Source organism: Micrasema longulum, unplaced genomic scaffold (assembly GCF_059751315.1).
Source record: "Micrasema longulum isolate JH-2025_06_02 unplaced genomic scaffold, ASM5975131v1 h1tg000842l, whole genome shotgun sequence".
NCBI lineage: Eukaryota > Metazoa > Arthropoda > Insecta > Trichoptera > Brachycentridae > Micrasema > Micrasema longulum.
The window spans coordinates 367,384-389,284 of NW_028278034.1; the positions used below are offsets into that span (position 1 = coordinate 367,384).

The 21,901-nt window shown below is 36.9% G+C and overlaps 1 protein-coding gene across 1 annotated transcript in view; it reads left to right on the forward strand.

The window, feature by feature from the left end:
* Positions 1-1,419: 1,419 nt before the first annotated feature.
* The window catches only part of eRF1 (eukaryotic release factor 1), a 39,542-nt gene continuing 19,060 nt past the window's right edge, over positions 1,420-21,901 (forward strand). Inside the window, 8 exon segments of the mRNA XM_088231037.1 lie at positions 1,420-1,617; positions 4,606-4,780; positions 10,612-10,705; positions 10,708-10,850; positions 13,115-13,345; positions 13,852-14,007; positions 15,624-15,724; positions 17,869-18,110. Coding sequence (XP_088087163.1) covers positions 1,532-1,617; positions 4,606-4,780; positions 10,612-10,705; positions 10,708-10,850; positions 13,115-13,345; positions 13,852-14,007; positions 15,624-15,724; positions 17,869-18,110 — 1,228 coding nt within the window. The 5' untranslated portion in view covers positions 1,420-1,531.

Genomic DNA, 21,901 nt, shown 5'->3' on the forward strand with positions numbered 1-21,901 from the left:
CGTGGTGCCTGTATCTTATTGAATGTTAAAGGCCTGAATAAGGAAATCGAGCATGGATAAGTCCGCCTCGTTGTGCAGAGGTTGACGCTTTAGCTTTCTATTCTTGAGGTCCTGGGTTCAATTTTCGGTATAGTTGACACAATTTTTTTTTATAAAATTGTGTTTTTAGAATATTTCATAGTTCTTAAAGAGTAAAACTGATTATTTTACCTTCTGTTTTTGTTACAACAAAAAAATGATCAAGATACGCTATGGTTGGTGTACCAATGCAATTCCCTATGCATCATTATGAAAATGGAGGAAATAATGATGTGTGAGGAGTATTTTGTAAAAGTAGACAGAAAGTGTTATTCAGAATGTATTTTTTCAAACAAAATTATTTTCATATTGAATATTTTAATTTATGGGTTAAAAAAAACAAATTATATACAATATCCAATACGCGGATGATACTGTCCTTCTAGCAAATAGTATGTAAAGCCTGCAACTATTATTGGACAAAGTTCACACGACTAGTTTGAACAAAGGGTTAGAGATGAATATTTCCAAGACTAAATGTATGGTTATTCGAAAAAAACCACAGACTTTCCCAATGACTTTAAAACTTGGAGCGCAGGTTATTGAGCAAGTTCATCAGTATTAATATTTAGGATGCTGGCTGAATGATAAATGGGATCCCTTGCAAGAGATCAAAGTCAGAATAGAGATAGCGTGAGACTGCTTTTTCAGGATGTTTGACCTTCTTTGCAGTAGAGACTTAAATTTAGACCTCCGAATGCGCATTACTACCCCCACTGTGAAAATTTTATATATGTTATGTTAGTTTGTAATTAACCGTGAGAACCCAGTATTGCCGAAACTAGTTGGTTGTCAAATAAAAAAAATAAGAGTGGTACATAAAAACAAACTGATTTTATTTTAATATTTTGAACAAATAAATTTCACTATTTTTAATCTAATTTACGTCATCATTTTTAGGTAGGGCCCGGGAAGGGGTGTGGGAGTAGTGGGAATTCACTCTTCCCCGATCCTGGCAATACCCATCGATCAATTTCTGGATTCCTGTCTTTTGTCGAAGAGCGCGCGCGACCTCAGTGCTGCCGACGCACGTCCCAGTTCTCCAGATTACAACACGCCAATTTCTCTCGCTTCTGCAGCTCGCGGAGACTGCGAGGAACAGAAATCGCGAGTGAGAACGAGTCAGCGTCTGACGCAAATCGCGACCCGATAACGCGGAGTTACGTTGGCTTCGCCGACTCCTTCCGTATGATCCACATGGTCAGCGGGCTGATTTGCTGCGCCAGGATAAAGATTTGTCGCGTGAGGAAAAAATCTCCACTGAAAGTCCGCATGCGGATAAAGAAAATCCGCAATTAATCGCAATTCCCGACGAAATAGGTATTCGGTGTGCGCTCCCTCGGTTGGCAGCCGTGCGCGCGTGAAGGCAGTCGCGATTCGTGGCTCTCCGTCCATTTTGAGTCGCGGGCTGTTTTTTCCGGATTTTGCTGCGATTTCCGAGTGAAGAGCCGCCATGTCCAACGAGGAGACCTCCGCCGACCGCAATGTGGAAATTTGGAAGATCAAGAAACTCATCAAGAGCCTGGAAATGGCCAGAGGGTGAGTCCCCATCCAGCGGATTCCGTCAGCGACTGGCCCAGATTTGAGAAGACGTAACGTCTTTTTGCATTCAAACGAGCGTTAAAACACCCCTCGCGCGCTATTTTAACGTTTAATAACTTCTAATAAACCATTAATCTGGCATTGTGTCTAGATCTTTGTTGAAATTTGACGCGTCGATCCCTAACCTCAGTCGATTTCCCAATCATATGTGTGACCACGCGGCCACTAGCGTATTATATTTTAGTGCATATGTGTATTTTTACCTTGTAAATTGCATTTTTCTATCGTCACGGGTTGATGGCGTCAAAAAACGCGCAGTTCTTTAAAAAATCGAAGCAAATCTGTGTGCATTGTGTCAAATATGACGGTAGTGTTTTAAGATTCAATATGCTATTATTAGTTCGAAAAATTAGTCAAATTTGACGCGCCGCGTCATTTTGATCGTATCAATACATAGTAAAACTGCAATTATTGTTATTAATTATTTTTTTAGTTTTTTTTACAATATACATACGAGGTAAAACAGAGTATTAAAAAAATAAAGGATACATAGCAATGAAATACATATTAACAGTAAAAATAGTAAACAAAAAACTCCCATAAAGGTATGGCCTGTTCGTAGGTATACAAGGAATGTGTATAAGTTTTTGCTCCTACAATAAATAGACAGTTATAATATTTTTCTGTAACATAAGAGAAAAGAAAATATTCTGTTAAAGATTATAAGGTTTTTTTTATAGCAATGAAAAAAATAAATAAAAAAAAGAGTTCATATCTTCAGTTTGAATCCAGGATAGTGCGTGTTTTTTAAAAGAAGGAAAATTTTGAAAGTTTGGAATAAATGTAATATTATCAGCAAAAAATTTTGGGCCTATAAAATATGCATGTCTCTGTGCGAGCCTCGTTTTACAATGTGCTATTTCTAACACACGATTCCTTCTTTGACTTGACCTTTTTGATTACAACAACAAACCATCACGCCGTTTCACCGTAGGGGTAGGCAGAGAGGATAGAACGCCATAACACTATCTTGGCATACAGACCTCGCTTCCTCTACATTCATACATCTTCTCATGCACGCACGCCGATTATTCCTACTTTTGACATGTCCATCTTCAAGTGTTTGATGGACTCGATCGTGCCATGTCTTTCTCGGTCTTCCTCGTTTTCTGCATCCATCAACATTCGCATCGTAGATCCTTTAAGCCGTTCTTTCGCTGTCCATTCGCTCTTCATGTCCAAACCGACGCAGCACCCCTTTCTTGATTCTGTCAATAATGCGTGTCTCAGCCTTACACACTTCACGGATCTCGACATTTGCGCACCTATCATACATCGTTTTACCACACATTCGCCTGAGGGATCGCATTTCGACAGCATTCAACCTACTTTCATCATTATTTTTCCAATTCCATACTTCGCTCCCATACATTAGAGTTGGAACTAGAACTCCGTTGTGAACTGCTAGTTTAGCCTCCTGCGATAAACATTTGTTTGCCAAAGTAGATTTCAGTGCACCGTTCACCCTGTTCCCGGCACTCACCCTCCTTTCAATATCTTTCTCGGCCTTTCCGTCCCTAGTAAACATACTTCCCAGGTACACAAATTCTTCCACCTGATTCAGAATATCTCCGTTCACGCTGATCTCACATTTAGTTATATTTTCATCCCTTTCAAAAACCATCACTTTGGATTTATCAACATTCATAAGCAAATTGCTTTTCTTGCATACATCGTAGACTTTTGTTACCAAGAATTGAAGGTCTTCTTTGCTGCTAGCAAGAAGCACGGCATCATCCGCATACAGAAGACAGTTAACAGTTATACCACTCATTTTTGCTCCCATTCTTAAATCTTTCAGTTCTTTCATACAGTTATCGATGTATATGTTGAACAACCGTGGTGACATTACACATCCCTGTTTGACTCCTTTCGGAATATTAAACCACGATGTGAATGACCCATCCACCTTCACACATGCTGTGCTGTCCTATAAAATATACTCCATACTCCGATAAAGCCTTCCACAATTTCTCTCTGTCAACTCTATCAAATGCCTTTTGCAGATCGACAAATGCGCAGAAAACTTTCTGATGTTTAGCCAGGAACTTTTCTGTCATATTTCGCAGAGCAAATATTTGATGCATACATCCTCTTCCATTCATAAATCCACTTTGTATATCCCACACTCTATCTTTAGTCACTTTTCTTAGTCTCTCAATCAGTATTCTGCCATAAATCTTTCCAACAGCGCCCAAAAGGCTGATAGCTCTATAGTTTCCGCAGTCCACCCTAGAGCCTTTTTAATTACTTGTAAATAAATTTTAATTCTTTTATTTGCGTATGTTTTAATAATATGTGTCGTGTAAATATTTTTTTTACAAATACAGCAATCAACTTATTGTGATCACCATGGGATCTGTAACTTTTGATAACAAAAAATATTTACGAACTCTATATGTTTTGATTGGAAATTTGAAAGTACGCATCAAAATAGGCATCTGTGTCCTGTTGGCACATTTTAGACAACTTGTTATATTGTTATTTATTTAAATTTATTTCAACAGAGAGGGAAAAAATTTTCGAGAAGGGAATATGGAAGTCTAGGCATTTACAGGGCGTATGACCTGTCGTTGGCTGGTTTAAGTGGCCACTTTACACACTGTAACATTCACCATTCTGCCCATGTTTGAACATCCACATTTCCTAAACTCTTCCATCTGTTGACTTTTGTGAATATCTTTAAAAAAATCAAATAACTTAATCTGTTCAATTTTAGGGTGCTGAAAATGGGATAGTCAAATCTTGATTTCGTCCAGGCAAATCAGTCCGACACGCTGTTGACATTTTCGCACAGTATCGGGGAGGCATTTTCAAGAGCGTGACGAAAAAACGCCTGCTCATAAAAATGCCTGGACGCCGCCTACCATCCTAAACATTCCATTCTGACAATCTTTTCTTTAACAAATGCATTTTTCTTTCCAGGAACGGAACGTCCATGATCTCTCTCATCATCCCTCCGAAAGACCAGATTTCCCGAGTGTCGAAGATGCTCGCCGACGAGTTCGGAACGGCGTCCAACATCAAGTCGCGCGTCAACCGCCTCTCCGTGCTAGGAGCCATCACCTCTGTACAACACCGCCTTAAACTCTACACAAAGGTGAGATTGAGATAGTCTGTGACTTGAATGACCGCGTTCAAAAAATTCCTTTGGAATGGTCCCGTCATGTCCATTTACATTAATCAAAAGATGAGATGTTCTATATCTGTTCTACCACTCTTTCGTCATCCATTCAATCTTCGTGACCAAACAATCTCAGAGACCCTTTCTTAATCTTACCACATACCTGTCTCAGATTTGCACTCGCTATTTTTTTTTTGTAAGAACGTTTTAGAAAAGGGAATATAGATATCTAGACATTTACAGGGCTTATGACCTGTCATTGGCTGCTTTAAGTGCCCACACACTATATATATTAGTTGGATAATTTATAAAGCGCTATTTTTGTGAAAATCACCTCAAGGGCGCTGTACAATTATTAAATATCCCAGTACGTCTTGCAGGTACAGAGCGCATGGACGATTGGGATTCTAGTTCCTCGTTTTCAATTAAGATCAATCAAAAATTATAACAGATAGGAGCTAGATTACAGGACGTCTTGCAGCTACAGAGCGCATAGACGGTTAGAAATATAGCCCCTATTTACACATTTTAAAAATTGACAAATAAATTTAGTGTATTAATGATACTAAAAAAAAAATAAAGGAGTAAGATTACAACACGTCTTGCAGCTACTAAGCGCATTGGACGATTGGAATTCCAGACCCCATTTACAAAATTTAGGTATTTTAAAGTTGATATATGAAAGCTAGATAACCAATCATCGTGCAGCTACAAAGCGCATGGACGAGTGGAATTCTAGAAAAGTTAGAATGATATCAATAAATTTACAAAAATAGAGCATAGTAGTAAGTTTGTCAAGTGTTCATGCCAAGAAGTAAGCAACAAAAAACCATGTAACCTTATGCTTAAATATCTATATTTCCCGAACTGAACAATGGGCGTTTTTAAGGGCATTTGTATACATAGAAAATTATTATAAAAGACAGTAGAACGACAATGGTATATAGTAGACTCGGTGGGAGTGGAAGCGGGAGAGAAGTGTTTATAATTGAATTTGATTCAGTGATCGTTTGAAAGAAGACAACTTGTTCTCAAAGAAATCAAGACTGGGATGTTTGTTGGCAGACCTGAGAATTCTGGGCACAGGAGAATGGAAACCATAGTTAGTTCTATGGTTATCGGTATGAAAGAGTCAGTTTTGTCTGAGGTTTCCAGTGGGGATATTTAATTTTATCGAGCTCAGTAGTTCGGGCGCATCAAAGAGTGATTTATTATATAAATAAAACACGAGTGATACTTTAATTCACAAATTTGGAATATCCAGTGACCGGTTTCATCGCTTTCGCGACATCTTCGAGACGTATCTTTATTAAAAAGTTAAATGTATTTATACAAAACAGAGGTAAGGATAGATAATTCAAAGTTATATGTAAGTAAATTAAATAAAGTTATTTTTATCTTAAGGATCATTATCAACAAATTTTCTATGGGTTAACTAATGAATTGATATAATGCTATTTTAATGAGTTTAAGTATTTTATTTTATTTTTGGTGTCTCATCCTTCGTGAGTGTGGTTTTGTTTACTTACATATAACTTTGAATTATGTATCCTTACCTCTGTTCTGTATAAGGACATTTAACTTTTTAATAAAGATACCAGTCTCGAAGATGTCGCGAAAGCGATGAAACCGGTCACTGGATATTCCAAATTTGTGGATTAAAGTATCACTCGTGTTTTATTTATATAATAAATTACAATGAACTTCCATCAAGAATTTTAAATAGGACTAGAAGGTCGGATTTATTTCAACGGTTTTGAAGAGAAGATATATTTAAGCTAGTTTCTAACTCATTATACCAACTTCCAGCCTATCTTTCTCAAAAATCGATATTGAACTGCTTCAATATTCTTGATGCGAACATCATAATACGGAGACCAGATAACAGTGGAATACTCTAGGTGCGGGCGAACTAGGGAACAGAAGAGAACTTTAAGGGTATTGATATTTTTGAAGTCAGTTGTGCTTCTGTTGATAAATCCAAGGAGTTTTAAGGATTTATCGATAACATATTCAATATGAATTGTTAAAGAAAGTTTAGTGTCAAGTATAATACCCAAATCTCGTATACTAGACACAGATGATAATATTTCATCGTTCAGTGAGTAGTCGTATATGATTGGGTTTGATTTGAGAATTTTGAATAGGACTAGACTTTCACGGACGCTGGTGAGACTCATTTTTAAAAAAAAAAATTTTTTATTTATGTTTCTTTTTTAAATTCTAAACAATTTTTTTTTAAATTCCCGCCAAACTGCTAAAGCAGTTTTTTTGCAGGGATTTCTCTCTTTAAACATTTTTGTAACACAATATAATAAATGTTTACATAAAATATTTTTAAAAAAATCTTAAAAATATCAATAAAATAAAAGTTCAAAAAAAATTAAATACAAGTAAATCAAGTCTTTTTTGAAAACGAAATATATAAAAAATAATAAACAAACACTTTTTTTGACACTGTTTTAAATTGTTTGGTTTCCCCATTTTTTTATAATTTTTTTTTTTTTTACAGACTAAACTTAGAATTTAAGAAAAAGATTTTTAAAACCAATTTTACTTTGTTTTTATTCATATCACTATTTTTTATTTCGTCCGGGAGTCTCTTTACTATGCGAGGGAGTATATACGCCCTGGTCCTCTCTCCATCCGCATTTATGGCTCTTCTTTCTATGAAGTTTCCTCTCGCTTTTTGGCGCGTTTCATGCTTATGTGATATTGGCGTTTTATAGAAGTCCTCTGTTACCAGGCGATAGTATATCATATTCTATTTGGCTGAATTGGCGGGCAACGGCAGTGTATAAAGTGACAGAACATAAGCTCTGAATGCCTCGATTGCCGACTTTCTTAAAAATGAATTCATCGCGGCCTGTCGTTGGCTGGTTTAATTGAGTTTTTTCACTGGACAATTGACGTAACGTTTGATCGCGGGTAGTGCCCTACGCGCCGCGCAGCACCGATCGGTCGAGGGCCACATGCCCGACGACCTTTGCAGTGCTGCCAGAAGAAAGTGCCGGACCAGCTGGTGTTGGAATAATACATTTCCAATACCTTTATGAGTCGGCCGACATTATAAATAAGCGACGTTTCGAACGAGTCGGTGTTCTGAACGTCAGGCAACTGCATGCTGAGGCACGTCTCGTTCCACTCGTGAACATGGTGGAAATAAATTTTACAATACTAGCTATGAAATAGCTATACATGGCACCTAAAGTGGCAACATCATTTGGTCAAAGGAGTCGAGTATACCTTGCCACAAACGTAGATTGAGCAATTAAAATTATTTGTAAAAATGAATGCGGGCAACATAATGAACGGAGCACAAAGCACAGTAATTTCTAATAAAAATATGTCAATCGAAGCTCAACTGGCAGTGCACAGCGGAGTTTTAGTCCCGACACTTATGTATGGAAGTGAAACATGGAACTGGCAGAGGAAGGATGAAAGCCGGGTGAACGCGGTTGAAATGCGATCTCTTGACGAATGTGTGGGAAATCAATGTATGACAGGGTTACGAATGATGAAATCAGGCGAGAGTGTAAATCTGAGTCAAGTATAATTGATAAGATTAAGAAAGCGTCTCCGAGACGGTTTGGTCACGTAGAACGAATGGACGACGAGAGAATGGTAAAACAAGTACATATGGCAAAAATGAACGGCGACGTTAGACGAGGACGACCGAGGAAGACGCGGCACGATCGGATAAACCTAAATCTCAAGTCTGGTCGTGTCAAAAGCAGACAGAACCGAAGGGCATGTATGACAAGATGTATGAATGTGGAAGAGGCTAGGATAGACGTGTGTGGCGGTCCATTCTCTCTGCCTACCCCTACGGAGAAATGGCGTGATGGTAGTAGTAGTAGTGTAAAAAAATAGCTACTTGTTTTTGGTCCCGAGATGGGATCACCCCACCAAAGCTTGGTATATTAAATTATTTTTGCATTTTATGTTTTGTATTTGTATCCACACAGTGACATGTAATTTTTTTTTTTCTAATCATGTTTAATTATAGGTTATAAAAAAGGTGTTACTAGAACACTTCATGGTACCTGAGGGTAGGCAGAGAGGATAGAACGCCACATCACTCCATCTTTGCATACAGATCTCGCTTTCTCTACATTCATACATCTTCTCATGCACGCGCGCCGATTATTCCGACTTTTAACGAGTCCATCTTCGAGTGTTTGTTGGATTTGGTCATGCCGTGTCTTTCCCGGTCTTCCTCTATTTCTGCATCCATCGACATCCCCTTTGTGAATGTTCTCAGCTGTTCGTTTGTTGTCCATTTGCTCCGCATGACCGAACCGACGCCAAGCTCCTTTCTTGATTTTGTCGATAACGCTTATCTCAGCCTCACATAATGTATAAATGTCGACATTTGTGCATCTATCGTACACAATTTTACCACACGTTCGCCTGAAAGATCTCATTTTGACAGCATTCAACCTATTTTCATCCCTGTTTTTCAAAGTCCATTATTATTTGTATATATTTTTCAATTTCAATTCAATTCAATTTATTTATTTTAAATATAACATATACATTACAAAAATATATTCAATACGTACATATTATAAAAAAGAAAAAAAATACACAAAAGAAACTCATGTCAAAGTAGTCGAAGAATCCTGCTCCGGAAAACCCCTTCGGATACATGGAACAGATCAATATCCAGAGCGATGTTGTTCAGCATAGCGGTGGCCCTTCCAACAGGCATAACCATAGGCAGTTTGGTCCTGAATATCGGAGTATGAAACAATCTATGCTGACGCTGCCTTAGGTAATTATCAGGAACATACAAACCAATGCTCACCATAATTTCAGAATTATCGATCATACCGCGCAACAATGGATAAAAATGTGTAGTCAAATACACATTCCTTCTAGTCTCTAAACAGTTGTAGCCGAGCATACCCTGGAGGAACTCGGTCGGGTAGGGCCGAGGATAATACCCGCACTCTCTCATGTAGAGATATCTCAGAAACTTCTTTTGGATTTTCTCTATCATAAGAGAGCACTTCAGCTCATGTGGCCCCCGAATCATCGAGCCACTCTCGAGTCTACTTCGCACCGAGGAGTTGTAAAGAGTTCTCAGTATGCGGGTATTTTCGAAAACCCTGGCAGTACGCAGAACAAATCCTAACATCTTCAATGCATTATTATTATTATGGATAACTTATATAGTGCCATTTTCGTAATAAAATACCTCAAGGGCGCTTTACATGGTGATTCTATTGTAAAGTTAATTTAATTGAAGCTTTTAAATTTGTAATTTAATTAAAATAATTTATTTTGTTGTCACGTTCTACGGATTTATTCAAATGATTTGGAGAACAAGTGGGTTTTAAGTTTTTTCCGAAACATCACTTCACTCTCACAGCCTCGCACCTCTGCTGGGAGAGCATTCCACGCCGTAGGGTCTGCGACCGCAAATGCGCGTTCACTAAATTTAGTGCGCTGTTTGCGTAGCCCACTGATTGTCTCTATGTGTTCATGAAATGTCAGAGTGCTCACAAATCTAACGCCCAGATCTTCAACATTCGATGTTCGTATCGGATTCTGGTCATTCGTTTTGTAGCGAAAAAAAAGAGTTTTTGGCATTTGTACGGATGTTGGGCCACCGGGAACTTATTGATGCGAAGGTGCCTACGACAGTAGCTTGTCACTTGACCTAACGTCTGCACAGTAGTAAAATATGTGAGCTGTACCAGTAATATTATTTTGTTTTTTTTCTTCTATTTTCTTGTTCTTTTCTTACAATTCTATGTCTATAAGTTTGTTGAATTAAATTTGCGCGGTGGACTGTCCAGGTTCCCCCCAACGGCCTGGTGATATACTGCGGCACCATCGTGACGGAGGAGGGCAAGGAGAAGAAGGTCAACATCGACTTCGAGCCCTTCAAGCCATCAACACCTCGCTCTACCTCTGCGACAACAAATTCCACACGGAGGCGCTCACGGCCCTGCTCGCCGACGACAACAAGTTCGGCTTCATCGTGATGGACGGCAACGGCGCCCTCTTCGGCACCCTGCAGGGGAACACTCGCGAGGTGACTGTTGCATTTATTCCCTTTCTCCGAGTTATATATAGTTATATAGTTGGATAATTTATTTAGCGCCATTTTTGTGAAAATCACCTCAAGGGCGCTGTACAATTAATAAATATCCCAGTACGTCTTGCAGCTACAGAGCGCATGGACGGTTGGGATTCTAGTTCCTCGTTTTTAATTAAGATCAATAAAAAATTATAACAGATAGGGGCTAGATTACAGGACGTCTTGCAGCTACAGAGCGCATAGACAGTTAGAAATTTAGCCCCCATTTACACATTTTAAAAATTGACAAATAAATTTAGCGTATTAATGATACTAAAAAAAAATAAAAATAATATGAATAGTAAAAAGGAGTAAGATTACAACACGTCTTGCAGCTACTAAGCGCATAGACGATTGTAATTCTAGACCCTATTTATAAAATTTAGGTATTTTTAAGTTGGTATATGAAAGCCAGATAACCAATCATCGTGCAGCTACAGAGCGCATGGACGAGTGGAATTCTAGCAAAGTTAGAATGATATCAATAAATTTATAAAAAATAGAGCATAGTAGTAAGTTTGTCAAGTGTTCATGCCAAGAACTGAGCAATAAAAAACTAAATAAATAAAGCACTGTTTCAACTCCATGGTTAACAAAGGGAGATAGATGTCCGAAGAGAATCTTATGTAGACAGCAGGTAGATATCGTCACCATGTGGTCCACTAGGCTGCTGGAGAATTTCTGGAAACGCACGTGTGTACTTAGTATCTTACAAAATATTGGTTTCCGTTGTCCTCTTCGCCATACCAGATTAAATTCCCTTTTTTATGTACCAACTTGTAAAAACAATCATACCTCGAATTCATTCATTAGACGTGCCTGTAGAAATTATAACGGACTCAGTATTGATGTAGACATTTCTAACTGCACGTTGCATTTGTACAGAAAATTTCTTCATGGGGTCGATTATTTGGGATAGTTGCTGAATGTGCATCTTGCTGTGTATATGTGCCGCATGTAATGTATATGTTTGTGTGTGTTTTATATGTGCGTTCGTGTGTGTGCGTGGATGGCTCGGAGTGTACATTCGGTATTTTTATTTATTTTAATTTATTATTAGTTGCATTCGAGGAGAATGCATTTACAAAAAAAGTTGTTTTTTTTTTGTGTACAAAAAAGTTTGTTTTTGAATTGTTTTTTGTGGATCTCAATTAGATTCTTTCCTTAAATTCTTCATTATTTCTACCCATTTATTTCTTTTTACTGGATTTTTTGTAATACTAAAATAATATCAAATTCAATACATCGAAAAAATCGTATTCCTGCATAAGTACACCCCTCTGCTGGTGAAAAGACCGGAGTTTGATGTTCGCAAAAATATTTATCTTATGTTTTGGAATTCAACCATAGACAAGCACCCAGGTACCTACTTAAATTCAATATTTAAATAATACAAATTTTAGTTTTGGAAGATTGTAGTAAATGGAGATAGTTTGAAACAGGTCGAAGAATTTGTATATCTGGGTAGTATGTTACTATACTAGAGATGGAAATATGGACGAGGATATTGAAAGGAGGGTTAGTGCCGGTAACAGAGTTAATGGTGCCTTAAAGTCTGTCGTAGCAAATAAGTGTCTATCGCAAGAGGCTAAATTAGCAGTTCATAATGGAGTTCTGGTACCGACCCTAATGTATGGAAGCGAAGCATGGAGTTGGAAAAAAAGGGACGAAAGTAGACTGAATGCTGTTGAAATGCGATCCCTCGGGCGAATGTGCGGAAAAACAATGTATGATAGGTGCCCTAATGTCGAAATTAGAGCAGAATGCAAGGCTGAGTTGAGCATTATCGACAAAATTAAGAAAGGTCTTTTGCGATGGTTCGGTCATGTGGAGCGAATGAATGATGAAAGAACGGCTAAAAAGATTTATGATGCGAATGTGTCTGGTTGTAGAAGTCGAGGAAGGCCGAGAAAGACATGGCATGATCGAGTACAACAGATTCTTGAAAGTGGTCATGTGAAAAGTCGGAATAATCGACGTGCGTGCATGAGAAGATGTATGAATGTGAAGGAAGCAAAGGAAGTGTGCCAGGACAGAGTGGTGTGGCGTTCTATCCTCTCTGCCTACCCCTCTGGGGAAATGGCGTGATGGTTAGTTAGTTAGTTAGTTAGTTAGTTTTGGAATTTAATCACAAGCGAGAGCAACGTCCGGGCAGGACAACGCCTGTCAGGTCGGCTAGTATTTACACGTGTATTGACGAAATCGGCTCGGCTCCCTAGGTGCTGCACAAGTTCACGGTGGACCTGCCCAAGAAGCACGGGCGCGGGGGGCAGTCGGCGCTGCGGTTCGCGCGCCTGCGCATGGAGAAGCGGCACAACTACGTGCGCAAGGTGGCCGAGGTGGCCGCGCAGCTCTTCATCCTGCAGGACCGGCCCAACGTGTGCGGGCTCATCCTCGCCGGCTCCGCCGACTTCAAGACCGAGCTCTCCCAGTCCGACATGTTCGACTCGGTAATTATCATCACTCAACACCCAACAATCCACATTGGTTTTTGCTGGATCCCCGTCAGATTCTCTCCTTCAATGAGGAACTTCAGCCCTACGGGAAATTGGGTACAAAGAATGTTTTCTTACGCGGGGTAAAAATTAGAGCATTAAATTGTACTCCAAAGTTTCTTGAAAATGTACAGAAAAAATAATAAAAAATACAGTCTCGATATGGTCAATATGAGTCGTGTAGAATGGAGACCAAATAGGAGAAGCGTATTCTAGATGGGGTGGAGCTAGTGAGCAAGAGTTTTGATGGTATTAATATTTTTGAAGTCCGCCGTCACTCTATTGAAAAAATCGAGAAGTTTGAGAGATTTGTTTACAATATTGTCAATGTGTTCACGATAGGAGAGTTTACTATCTAAAGTAATGCCCAGATCCTTTTTTGACGAAACCATTGAAAGGGAAGTATTTTTTAGTTTGTTTATATTATATCATTTATCTAATTAATTATTTTTTTCCAACAGAGATTGCAGACCAAAATCATAAAGCTGGTTGATGTTTCCTACGGAGGAGAGAACGGCTTCAATCAGGCGATAGAATTAGCGGCCGAGTCCCTTCAAAACGTTAAATTCATACAGGAGAAAAAATTAATCGGCAGATACTTCGACGAGATCTCACAGGTACGACTTATTTTATATAAAGATGGCTTTTCTGTACAATTTTCTAAAAAAATATTTTTATGTGCCAATAAGTATTCTTGCTCATACTGATCATCGTGGTTTCAGATGTGACAGGGTTTTAAGAACACCCTGTATATACATTTTAATAAAACCTACCACTTTGAATGACGTCACTGGTGCATACGAACCAGCCAATGATATGAGAGCTTTGGAGGATATCCGGTTTGGTCACCGTAAACGAACGAACAACCTCTGGCGTCACTCGCGGAATTATTTCAGAAATACAAAACTTTAAAAAATCAAAGCGCTGATAATAGGATATATAAAATAAATAAATAAAAAATTTGGCTTAGTTTGATATTCTATTAACAAATAAAAAAGATTTTTATTTATATCCCTACAGAGATGAGGTAGAATTTTTTTTTTAGAAAAACAAATTCAGGATTATGGATATTCGAGCGTTTACAGGGCTTATGACCTGTCATTGGCTGGGTTAAGTGGCCACTTTAAGTAGGTACTACAACATTCCCCATTCCGCTTATTAGCGAATATCCACACAGGTAACATTTTTTGTAGTAACACTTAAAGTGGCCACTTAACCCAGCCAATGACAGGTCATAAGCCCTGTAAACGCTCAAATATCCATAATCCTGAAATTGAAAAAATTCTACCTCATCTCTGTAGGGATATAAATAAAAATATATACCTACTCCCCCTTGGGAGAAATCCAGATTTGTGTATGTACAAATACACGTACCAAAAATAATGTTGTGAAATAAAAAAGACACTGAACTTCCTCATTGATGTAATATTTGACGGTAGATAGTGCCCTATGCACCGCGCAGCACCGATCGGTCGAGGGCCACATGCCCGACGACCTTTGCAGTGCTGCCAGAAAATAGTGCCGGACCAGCTGGTGTTGGAACAATACATTTCCAATACCTTTATGAGTCGGCCGACAATATAACGCTTTAGACCCAGTGGTGTATAGGGCCTACACCGATGATCAGCCTTACGCGTCAGATCCATCCAGGAACCACGAAATCACCATCGAAACCTTCGATGATGCATGAGGCATGGCATCGCTAAACTAAACGCAGCGTATTTCGATCATTGGTTGTTTGTTTGAGGTTTGTTGCAAACTGAAAGCTGAAGGAATGGCGTGGACTGTATAGAAATGTCGTGCTCACTTTAAGTTCTTTGTTATTTTTTTTACCTCTCTTGGTTATTTATTTATATCTACGCCCAATGGACATATTTATGACATCGGGGAATTAAAGCCATAGTTAGATTTGGAAGATTCGACACGCAAAAGATTATCATTTCGTCGACACTGGGGGGAACATGGGAGAAGATAGTTTTTAACAGAGAATTGACATCACTTATTAAGTTTAGTCTCTGTTCTACGGTTCACCAATGAAGACATTTGTAAATATTTTTCTGTATCAAATACATAAATACAAATTTATAAATAAACCAGTATAAAATATATTTAATTTTATAATAAGGATACCAGTCTTGAAGATGTCCCGGATGCAGCGAAAGCATTCCTAAGTTGTTGATTTTTTTTGCGACGTTTATTTTGATAAATAAATGTAATATTTTTGTTATTTTAGGACACGGGCAAATACTGTTTTGGAGTAGAGGACACTCTTCGGGCGCTCGAACTGGGCTCAGTAGAGACTCTCATTTGCTGGGAAAATTTGGACATACAAAGGTAATAAGCTATTAATTAATGAAACATTAAAACGCCGTTTTTACGTTTTCCTGTTAAGTTCCCATTTTTTTCCACACATTCTCATTCAAATATTTTATTTATTTTATTTATTTATTTATTTTATTTTATTTATTTTATTTATTTTATTTATTTTATTCATTTTATTTATTTTATTTATTTTATTTATTTTATTTATTTTATTTTATTTGGGAAATCAACAGTTCTACATACATATTTTTAGTAAACAAACAGATATAGTGTATAAACTCAGAACTAATAACAGATTTCCACATAGTATACAAAGTTAGTAAAGAAAATATATTACATATCAAATAAATACATACAATTTATACATTTAAAAATGTTATTTTCATGTACTCAATAATCAAAGATTTTTAAAATATTAATTTTAAGAACATTAAGTTACTGTAAATTGGGCGGGATAAGGACAAGAATGCTCGAAGAGAGCATAAGGAGGGGAGGGGAGATGTACATATTTATTATTATAATGTCTACTAAGTTACATAATACATTTTTAGTGTAAATTTTAAATCTGACAGAGCGATGTTTGTGTAATCTATATTTTTAAATTTTGTATTGTACATTGAAAAAGTCCTACGAAAAAAAGCATTTTTAACGTACGATGTTTTACTTATTGGTACATGAAACAGGTGGTGCCGTCTACAAATCCTGGCTGGCACATGTATAGTTATTAAACCGAGCAGCTCTGTACAGTCGACCATTCCTGTCATAATTTTGTAAAGCAGTAGTTGGTCCGCACACAATTACCCTCAATGAACGTTTTTGTTTTTCATAACGCCGGTTTTACGTTGAAATTTTTTCGAAACTCATTCGATCTGTCTAAAGGCGTCGAGCCGCGCGCCGCCGCGCGAATAGGAATAAAATCAAGGTAAACAAAAAAATGTGTAAATTATTGTCAAACTAAATTCAAAGTAGGTGCAGTTTAATTGACCATTTTTTTCAAGTGTCTAATTTTTATGTTTTACTAAATGGTGACATGCAGTTGACGCATGTTTAGGAAGAATAATGTCTTTACATCAATAAATTACAGTACATTTTTTACATCCAATTTCTACGTTTTTTATATCCAACTCCTACATTTTTTACATACAATTTTTTTTTTTTTTAATCCAATTTCTTAATTTTTTGATTCCAATTTCTACATTTTTTGCATCCAATTTCTACATTTTTACATCCAATTTCTACAGTATATGGCATCCATTTTTTACATCCATTTTCTACATTTTTTACATCCATTTTCTACATTTTTTATATCTATTTTCTACATTTTTTACTTCCATTTTCTACTTTTTATACATTTATTTTCTACTTTTTTTACATCCTATTTCTACATTTTTACATCCAATTTCTACAGTTAATGGCATGCATTTTCTACATTTTTTACATCGATTTTCTACATTTTTTACATCCATTTTCTACATTTTTTACATCCAATTTCTACATTTTTTACATCTATTTTCTACATTTTTTAAATTAACTTTTTACTTTTTTTTACATCCATTTTCTACATTTTTTACATCTATTTTCTACATTTTTACATCCAATTTCTACATTTTTACATCCAATTTCTACAGTTAATGGCATGCATTTTCTACATTTTTTACATCTATTTTCTACATTTTTACATCCAATTTCTACATTTTTACATCCAATTTCTACATTTTTACATCCAATTTCTACAGTTAATGGCATGCATTTTCTACATTTTTTACATCCATTTTCTACATTTTTTACATCCATTTTCTAATTTTTTTACATCCATTTTTTACATCCATTTTCCACATTTTTAAAACTTATTTTTTACATCCATTTTCTACATTTTTGCATCCAAATTCTACATTTTTTACATCCAATTTCAACATTTTTTACATCTATATTCTACATTTTTTACATTTACTTTTTACATTTTTTGCATCCAATTTCTACATTTTTTACATCCAATTTCTACATTTTTTACATCCAATTTCTACAATTTTTACATCCAATTTCTACATTTTTTACATCCAATTTCTACATTTTTACATCCAATTTCTACAGTCATCCAATTTCTACATTTTTTACTCCCAATTTCACCGATTGACCGAACGGTTTCCGCTCCGCAGATACGTGCTCAAGTCACACTCGACGAGCATCGAGACGGTGCTGCACCTGACGCCCGAGCAGGAGAAGGACAAGTCCCACTTCACCGACAAGGACAGCGGCGTCGAGCTCGAGCTCGTGGAGAGCCAGCCGCTGCTCGAGTGGCTCGCCAACAACTACAAGGCCTTCGGCACCACGCTCGAGATCATCTCCGACAAGAGCCAGGAGGGCAGCCAGTTCGTGCGCGGCTTCGGCGGCATCGGAGGTAAAAAAACACCGCACTTGTGTGAAATAGAATTGTCGTGCGCAAACTGCCATTTCACGTGACAACATTTATTCGCCTTATTTGTGACAGAAGTTTTGTTATCCGACACAAATTTGTGTTTTATTTTACTTAATATTTTGATAATGATATGGCAAAAGGTTATATGTTTGGTGTCGACGCAATTTTACTACTGTAGGTCTAAAACATAGTTTTTGAATCAGTTAGACGGGGCACTGTATTTTGAAAGATAATATCAAACAATGTTTGATTATGTCCAAATGCTTGCAGACTGGCTAGATTTCCTCCCTAGGGAGTTGTTTATATTTAAATTTATTTCAACAGAGAGGGGAAAACACTATTGAGAAGGGAATATGGACGTCTAGGCATTTACAGGGCTTATGACCTGTCATTGGCCACTTTACACACTGTGAAACATTCACCATTCTGCCCATGTTTGAACATCCACATTTCCTCAACTCTTCCATCTGTTGACTTTTGCGAAGTAAAAGAGCTGAAACCTTAATCACGCGGGTGAGATTCATCCGGCTGAACCAAAACACCTACTAGGCAACGCCTGAAAACAATTTTCCAATTTTTATACTTCTTCTTTTACCAGGTAGTTAATTCAACAATGTTTAAGTATGTCCAAATGCTTGCAGACTGGCTGGATTTCCTCCCTAGGGAGTTGCTCATATTTAAATTTATTTCAACAGAGAGGGAAAAGGGACAGGGCTTATGACCTGGTTTAAGTACACACTGTGTAACATTCACCATTCTGCCCATATTTGAAAATCTATATTCCTTCAATTTCTTTCATCTGTTGATGTTTGTGAAGTTAAAGAGCTGAAACCTTTATTTATGCGGGTGAGATTCATCTAATTGAATTATTTCACCCACATACTAAGCAATGCCTGAAAATGTTATTTTTTCAATTTCTATACATCTTCATGGACCAGGTGGATTTATCAACAGCATTTTGAGTTTGTCCAAATTTTTGTAGACAAGAACTGGATTTGACTAACAGAACAGAACATTTAAGAGAAGGTAATATAGTCTCTGTTTCACTTCATCTCTTGTACTTGTACTTCATCTCTGTTGTAATATGTTAATATAAACAGCTCCATAGGGAGTCGAATCCAGTCCTTATCTACAAAATTTTGGACAAACTCAAAATATTGTTGGTCAGCTAATGATTTTTTTAAAAATAAAGTTGATAAACTACAGAATGACATAACCAAAAAAATATTTTTTTGGAGGTTGCTATCTTTGCTTCCAAAGCCCTCTTTTCTTTGGCTGACTGCTTTCCGCATAACTACATTCTATTGCAACTCTGTCCCTTTGCCACATTTTAAAATATTTTTTTAAAGAAATATTTAAGTTCTTATAATTTACCTAAATATTTGAATTTCGGTGGCCATTTTTGACGAGTTGTAAATAACTCACTATTAGAAAATGGAAATCAAGTCGGGGTAGAGTGGGGTTTGAACCTCGGACCTCTGACCGGCCACTGGACTAGGACCACCGGTGCCTCGATTATGAACGCCATCTTCATCTGTCTACATCGAGACGGTATACTCAACTTCTGTACTGTCTGTATCCACCTCGGCATGTTCCACCTGCTTGCCATATCGACATCATATGATCGAAACAAGCCAATGGAATGACCGCAAACACTTACTCCGCGTTCCTTACGTCATTAACATTTAAAATAGTTCTCATTTATATTTTAAATAGACTTCTGTAGTAAAAAGTGCTCAGTTCAAAGCGATTATAAACTCCGATAAATCCCGATTCAAACAAAAAATGCTCACTTGAACATGAATTTTGTATGACTTTTGGAAATCACCTAGACGGTACGCTTAACGATCGTCGATCGGTAGATACATACAGACGATACAAAGCCGGCTCCTTTAACGTCTCAATACATTCACTCCGGAAGATAGTAGAACAGACAAAAAAAAAATAATAACATTTTTTTTTTATAGTGGCAACTTTTTTACGCCTAGATACTCTTATATGTTAATAGGGCAGAATCTAGCGACATTATTTTTCGCATCTAGCCACTCATTTCTGAAACTGACAGTAATGTCAGAATTTAATTCTACTTCAAAATTGACTTATTTCTCTCTCATACTTTTAATAGGCTTTTATGAAAAAAAATGCCAACATGAAAAATGAAAAATAGAAAATGAATTTTATCTTCAACCATGACGTCATACTGAAGCAATGTCATTTTAGAGCGTAGATATGTGTACCGTGACGTACGCTTCCCCTTGATTCATATCGATGTACCTACCCTAAACTTGAAGGTGGGGGTCGTAGTATATCTTTGTAATCGCTAGAGGGAATTTATCTTCAACTCTACCGTATGACGTCTTTATCTTCCCGTCGTAATCGAGGCCCAGGAAAAGAAACAGCTCTGTCTGTACATTTTTGCCGAAGATCCAAAGAAAATATTTATTTATTTATTTATTTATTAACGGACATTGTCCATGTATACAATTTATAAGGTTTAAATATTACAACAAAAGAATAGTTTAAAACATTTTAAAGAAAAAAGAAAGAAGCATTGACAAACATAAGGGACATCGAGACAAGATCTGGACTATTTATTTAGTGCTCGTTTAAATCCTTGTAAACTTAAACCAAAAAAGTCCAGATCCTGTCTTGAGTTAACAATACGACAAAGGCGGGTCATTGGAGAATTTAGGCCATAGTTTGTTCTATGCTGATCGATGAACAGTACTTCATTGTTTCTCAATCTACGAGTCGGAATATTGAATTTGACTTGTCCCAGTAATGATGGAACATCGATTATACCATTTAGTATGCCGAACATATATATGGAGTCAATATTAGTTCTACGTTTTTGTAGACTAGAAATATTTAACATCGACTCTATTTCAGCATAAGAATAATTATCTCTCTCTAGTCCAAGCATCCACGCTATTTTTCGAAGCGAGCGATGTTGGACTGATTCAATGTGATTTATGCGATTGACATAGAACGGAGAGCAGCCCACTATTCTAGGAGGCATATTCTAGAAGAGGGCGAACAGTCGAGCAATAAAGAGTTTTGATTGTACGGACATTAGTAAAGTCAGAGGATATTCTGTTAATGAAGCCGAGTAATTTCAGTGATTTATTGACTGTATTATCTATATGCTCGTTGTATGTCAGTTTATAGTCCAAAACAACTCCTAAATCTCTGATGGACTTGACTACATAAATTTTGGAGTTTTCTAATAGGTACTCGAAGGAAATTGGTTGTTTTGTTCTATGAAATGACATTATTTTGCATATTTCATCTAACCTTTTGCCTAGTCACTATCGATTTCCTCGCCGCGTGTAAAAATGTCTCTCACTGTGTTTGCGTATGATTTTATATTTCTGTTTATATATTACTAACAAATATATTTATCTTTAATTTGTGCTGCTCTTGGACTCGTGTGGATGCCTTTGGACTGATGGGAAAACGTATTTATTCATCTTTTTTAATATTTAACACTCGTGTCTATGCATTATATTATGAATAAATCACCGCTTGACAAATCGTCTAAAAATGCGCTTCTTAACTGTGTCAATTTTCACGTAAACATTATTTCTGTATTTGTCGCTGCTTTGATTTGTGACGATTTTAATCCTAATCCTAATAATGATACAATAATATATTTGTATCTATTTTCGGTACATCGCATCCGTTTGTAACAATTTCCACATATTTACACACATAAAACTCACGAATCATTATATTACATTAATGACGCTTGTCACCGCATTGATTTTTTAATT